The sequence below is a fragment of the Culex pipiens genome, chromosome 3 (assembly GCF_016801865.2).
Source record: "Culex pipiens pallens isolate TS chromosome 3, TS_CPP_V2, whole genome shotgun sequence".
Classification (NCBI taxonomy): domain Eukaryota; kingdom Metazoa; phylum Arthropoda; class Insecta; order Diptera; family Culicidae; genus Culex; species Culex pipiens.
In genome coordinates, this window is record NC_068939.1 from 127,001,724 (window position 1) to 127,007,782 (window position 6,059).

General features: G+C 42.4%; 2 protein-coding genes and 1 long non-coding RNA gene across 4 annotated transcripts in view; 1 reads left to right on the forward strand and 2 right to left on the reverse strand.

The window, feature by feature from the left end:
* LOC120414391 (5'-nucleotidase domain-containing protein 1) overlaps window positions 1-6,059 on the forward strand; it is a 313,824-nt gene that overhangs the window by 21,391 nt on the left and 286,374 nt on the right. The window contains exon 3 of one of the 2 annotated variants that reach the window (XM_039575566.2): window positions 1,212-1,418. The exons of the other annotated variant lie outside the window; for it this stretch is intronic. The gene's annotated coding sequence lies outside the window, so the exon portion shown is untranslated. Of the gene's footprint in view, window positions 1-1,211; window positions 1,419-6,059 lie in introns of those variants that run through there. 2 annotated transcript variants of the gene reach the window in all.
* On the reverse strand, window positions 1,338-3,338 carry LOC120414390 (uncharacterized). Its single transcript, XM_039575563.2, has 3 exons — window positions 3,233-3,338; window positions 2,177-3,068; window positions 1,338-2,120 (listed from the first exon to the last, which is right to left on the reverse strand). The coding sequence occupies exons 1-3, from the start codon at window positions 3,283-3,285 to the stop codon at window positions 1,470-1,472; spliced, it is 1,596 nt and encodes a 531-aa protein (XP_039431497.1). The 5' UTR covers window positions 3,286-3,338; the 3' UTR covers window positions 1,338-1,469.
* LOC128093447 (uncharacterized) lies at window positions 4,730-5,587 on the reverse strand. Its single transcript, XR_008212475.1, has 2 exons — window positions 5,116-5,587; window positions 4,730-5,060 (listed from the first exon to the last, which is right to left on the reverse strand). It is a non-coding gene; the product is annotated as an uncharacterized LOC128093447 (long non-coding RNA).

Genomic DNA, 6,059 nt, shown 5'->3' on the forward strand with positions numbered 1-6,059 from the left:
ATAAAAAAAAAACCCCGGCATTACGTAGTCGGAAAATCCGCCAGCATCTGAACCGGTCCACGATTCAAATGTCAACCTATGTGGCATCTGAAAGGGCATAAAGTTTCCGATCTTTTGATACCCAGACATCTAGGTTTTCTATAAAACCCACGTTTTTAAATACCTGAGCAAAAAGTAAGTTTGATCCACGACAACAAAAATTACGAAAGTCCATACATTTTTGGCAGGTTGCTAAAACGAAACCATAACAACGTTTTTTCTCTTCAAAAAGAGTCATGAACAAAGGTTTTGCGTGAGACACAGCGATTATTAAAATATTAGCGACGAATTATGCCAATCTCGATTTCAACCCTCTTCTTGAGATTTGTTGACTTCGAAAACCTCAAAAGCTTGACGCCATCGACTTTTTTTATTCCTGACAAAATAAATTATAGCACAATTACAATACTTGCCACTTCTTAGAATCATTGTGCAAACAGTAAATTGGTTCCGCTTTGACAGCTCTAAATTGAGGCCGCTTTGTGAACGACTATACTGCACACAGGTGAGCCTTATTTGTCCACTTTATCTGGAGTTTTTTTTGAAAAAGTCAAATAAACCAAATTTTCAGTTTTTGCTTTGTGGGTGTTTTTCAATACCCCTGACTCATGGCAGTTTCAAAAACACCCAAAAAGCAAAAACTGGAAATTTGGTTTATTGGACCTTTTCAAAAAAAACTCTAGTTATGTTTTGATCGCGTTATCGGTCAACAGATTAATCTTGAAATTTTTTTATACGGATTTGTGATTTTCCTTGTTTCATCATTCCCTTGCCTTTTACTTGACGTGAACTGTCACTTGAGCAAAAGGGATAGACTGCTTGTTTAAAATCGCAGATTCGCCCTATTGAATTGTTACTACGGAAGGTTGGAATGGCTTTAAAAAAAACTTTGAACTTCCCACGGTCCGGACGTTGTTCAGCCCTGACTTAATCCGTCGTTTTTGATGTGTTGATGTTATTTGACGTTTTTTTATAAGACCCTTGCCTTATAATAAATCTGGGGGAAATACGAGAAATATGAGATCGTTCAAAAATTACGTCCATTAGGTTGAATGGTTTAGTATGACAAAATAAGTATATTTCCCCTAAATCCATTGTAATGCAGATAAAAATTATTAATTTTTTATTTTATCCACAACAAAATTAAACAATGTTTAACTTTCTTTTCACAGCTCGAAATCAAACCAGTCCTGGAGCAACACTTTGCCAACCTATCCGGAGCGCGCAAACAGCAACAAAAACCGGTGCGGAGAACCTACAAAATGAAACGAGCCCAGCAGAACCAGCTGGAAACATTGGCGGAAAATTATCTACCGTAGGCTGGTTAAGATCATCAATGCACTTTATTTTCGTTAAAATATACATTTTTTTAAGACTGATGCGGTGTATTTCTATATCACAGTTTCTTAAGATTAGTTCCTTAAATCAAATCATGGAGGAATCTTACAGGTCGAAATCGGCACCAGCGGCGGAGGTTCCGTTCGACTGTAGTTTATTTGAACTGCTCGTTCAGCCCGCTGTACCGTCACCTTGGGAAAGAACGCCAACGGAGGTGGATCGTTCGCTGGAATGCTAACGGGGAGCGGTTGTTGCACGGTTTGAACCGGCTCGACCGCTGAAGGCACCTTCGTTTTGCTACAGGAAGTCGCGGGTACTCCCGGAATCGATTCCATGATCAGCGAGTCATTGATGCAATGACTGCAGAGTTGCAGGAACTGCAGCGGATTCCTCAGGTGGACAGCGGTTTTGATCCACTGCTGGGTGGCGTTGCTGATGACGGTTACTTGTACCTGTTGAAGCTTTTTGAGCTGTTTTGTGGACTGCTCGGTGTTCAGGGGTCGTTTGTTGCGTTTGGAAAGCTTCACGAAGTGCTTGGTGGCCAGTTGGGTGAGGCTTTCCAGCAATTGCCAGATTGTGTTACTTTGAGCTATGTCCTGATTATTTAGCTCCTTGAGGAAGGTCTTTGCCGTTCCGGAAGTGCTCTGCATTTGACCAAACATGGACAACTTCTTGGCGCCAACGGTTCCAATCCAGGATTGCTCCACAAAGTCGCACAGGTGGCAGAACTTTTCCGAAAAAATCTACAACAAAGTTGAGAATATAATTGCAATTAAAGACAAAGAAGCAACTATCATACCTGCTTGTCCTGCATCCACTTCTTCAGAGCTTCTAATCCGGGGGTGATGTAGTTGGCCGGAAGCAGCGGTAGAACCAGCAGCATCCGCAACGCACTGCACGAGTGTCCTTTGGTGGTTTCACGGCCCAAGCCTAGTTGGCGCATTCGCCTTTGCACGGCTTCCGTGTAGTGATACCAGTAAACCTTAACGGTTGCCTCCGAAAAGGATGTTTCCAGAGAGTTTTGAACCAAACAGTCGGCATCGGTCAGGATGAGTGCGTGTTCTACCAAAGAACCAAGCTGTTCTCGAATGTACGAAAAGATTGCAACCAACCCAGCGTAGGTCTTGTCAGTCATGATCGCGTAAAACACTGGAAGGCAGCTGTTTCTATGACCCGCAACTCCAACAACCAGATGATACCGATTCAAACTGATACATTCCACGTAGATTTCGTCCATCTTCCCCACCGCTTCCACGGTTCTGCTATGCCAAAGCACCACACAGGTCGCGTCCTGCACCTCCAAACTGCTCTGATAGAACGCATCCCAGCTGGATCCGCTGTGTATCCTAAACAATTCCGAACTCTCCAAAAACTCCCTCAGCTCGCCGATGCTCGTCGGTTCCTGGGGATGCTGCTTCCGGCGAGCCTTCCGCATGCAGGACTCGGCCTGCGAGAACGTGTACAGCAGCGAAGCGTCCGAGTGTCGATTGGTGGCCTCCTCCAGATAGATCACGTGCAGATCCGTTCGCTCTGAGGCGGCTCGCTGCGTTAGCACCTTCCGGAAGTGGTCCACGATTACGCGATCCGCTTCCGGCGGGTGGTTGTGGACGGTGGTGTTCCGGATGACACCGTCCTCGTCCATAACGCACCGCCCCGGGCAGTTTGTTTTGTAGCGACAGCACCGGTAGTACCTGAGGATTTTAGAAAATCCGTTTGTGGGATCCGGATCAGTAGGATCTCAATTTCTGTGTAGTAGAATGCTTCTTTCTCGCCATCGGTTGTTTCCCCGTGTAGGTAGTTAAAATTGATGATGCTGTAGTTGAAGAAACGACCTCTTATCGCTCAATAAACTTACCCTGAAGTGCCTTTCTTGTAGGCGAGCCAGTATTTGTAGCCATTAGCGTACATTTTCAGAACACTTCTCCCGATAACATGCTAGGAGTTGTGATGTTTTTGTTATAAATGTTTGGTGGAGCTGCCACAACACACAAACACAGTTCGGCGTGTTTCACTTCCTCTGTTTGTTATTTTCTTTGTGGATCTCGTTTTTGTGCAGGGGTGTGCGTAAGATACACGCTTGTCAAAAAAAGCTTATTTCTGAGTTATTTAAACCTTTTCGATTCGAGTTCATTTCAAGCAAAACAATGTAAAAGGACCAAAGTCAAAAATGTAAACAAACCAGATTTTCTCTGTAATCGATGCTAAGGGAGTTAAACTATCCCTACATATCGAGAAAAGTATTAAAAATGTGATGTTTCTTTGAAAAATCGCTATTTTACATAAGGCCAAAGTCAATTACATTGTGTTTGTATTCAAAATCCTCATAGACCCTTTGCTTCTAAGGTCCAATGTGAAAACTGGGTTGTTTTGTTTTGGAATCGTGTTTGGGCCAGGGACAATCAAGATTTTGTTTGCAAACAAGAATCGAAACCAACATTGGCCTTCTGCTTTAAAATCGCTGTTTTGACCCAAATGAAAAATCCCAGTCATTTCTGGCCAATTCTTCCCTCCTAGATGTGATTCCCCATGGTTCTGGAGATGTTTTACTTAATTAAATGAAATGCAATTTGAATGTCACCGAATTGTATTCAGATTGCCCAAGTGTAAGTCTGCTAGCGGAACCGGCTTGGTAAAAATATATTCATGCTTTAGGTTCTTAGAGGACACCTGCAAAATGGAAAGTTTCCAGTGTCATATGAGTGGCAGGTTCTCCGACAGCCTGAACGACCAAGGCACCGGTTCTCTCGTCTGAGTTTTGCTCCAATCAATCCTCGAGTATTCTATTCAGGCGGAGCTCTTCCGCTACGTACTTTGTTCACTAGATCAGCAGGGTGGAACCTATCCCCGCCAACGACTACGTCAGGGATCAGCTCCGGAACAAACGGTGGCCACACGAGCGGGGCCGACGGCACGAGCACCACATTAAATTTTCGTCGCCGGAACATTGATCCGGAGTGGCAGTTGTGTCAGTGTTTGAAACGAGAACATGCTGCCCTCGGACGCGATCATAAACTCAGGTGACTGTGACTGCTTCGACAAGGAGGAGGAGTATTGGGTATTGGTGAAGAAGCGATAAAGGCAACTTTTGGGAAGAAACTGCTACCAGAAGCAGCTGCACGTGTTCTTCGTCCTTTGACAAACTTAACCGGGCCACCTCGACTGATCCGGACGAAATCCTCCACGTTCGAACACCACCTGCGACGTCTCCAATTAACGAATTAACCTTTCCACTAACAGAGATTTATTCAAAATAAATATTTCCCAGTATTTCTGGCCAATTCCTACACTCCCTAAAGACGTGCATCGCTATGATTCTAGTCAATTTCTGTTTTTTAAAGAAACACAAAACACGAACTATTTACATAAATTTATTAGATAAACCATTTCTTTGCTATTCCATGTCGCAAGTTCCGATGAATCTACCCGTTTAAGTACATTCGCACCGATGACTCCTTTTCCTCCTGGTTGTAGCCGGTCAAGCCGTCGTTGCCATCGACCCGTAGGCAACGTACAGGTTCGACAAAGATAGTCATGCGATTTGGCTGCAACATGCGAATGCAACAATCGCCTCCGTCGGCATCGTACAACGTTATTTCTTCCTCACCCTTTTTCCTGGAGCACCTACCAGCCATAATTATCCAAGTTGGTGGGCTTTTTTAGTCATCTAAGGATCACGAACTTTCCTGCAAAAAAAAGAACTTCAGTATGCACTTTAAAATACTAAAAGTTAGAACTTACCCACTGGAATGAAGGAATACTCGATGTACAATAGAAATTATAAGAAAAAACGCGATATTAACTCTTTAACAAACATAAACGAGCGAAAATATATTTTTGATTCAAACGGCCCAACACGAAAACGAAATTTGTTTTGGATTGGCCTACGAGGCCAAAAAACAAAACAATAACAAAAACAAATCCTGCCGTCGTGTTTGGTCGTTTGACATAGGGCCCAAATGGAAAATGAAACACGCCAATGTTTACAAAGGCTCTAAAACGCAAAGGGCTTAATCCAATCCCGCATGCTGATAACTTTTTTTCAGGCCTATATTATTTTTTCATCAATTTTCTCGGGAATAATCACCTTTTTGCCTTAAATTGAATATGGGGATGCATAACACATCTAGTTTCACGCATTTTATTTGAATGATAATCACAGTTGGCCAATTATGTCCGAAATAGGAATTGAAAAACCAACCGCAGATTTCATCCTCGTTTTTCTCATTGTTTTGAATTATGTGTTCGGTCGTTTTACAATGTTTTGCTTGATTTGAATTTAACCAACCGTATAATAAAAAATGTATTTGTAAGTTTTCTCGTGATCCTAGGTATTTTGATTAAATATTAAAATAAAACAACCAGCTCCTGAGTAATAATATATTCCTCTTTATTTCGGTAACATTTGATATTTGTGTGTTGTTCGACAACGTTTGATCACATTCAAACATAATGGTTTTACCTTACGTATTCGTAAAATTTGAACTTGCTTCAAGACCAAAAGGGGGTGATATTTGCGCTCGCTCCAAAAATTTGTATTTGTAGTTTTTTGTTATTGTGGTAGTGTAGAGCGTATATCAGTACATTACACCTCTCTTCTTTCTTTGTGTATGTTTCGGTGAGGGTGGAGACGCTTGGTGGTTCAGTTTACTATGTATTGTAAATTTGACCTTTTTTTCTCAATT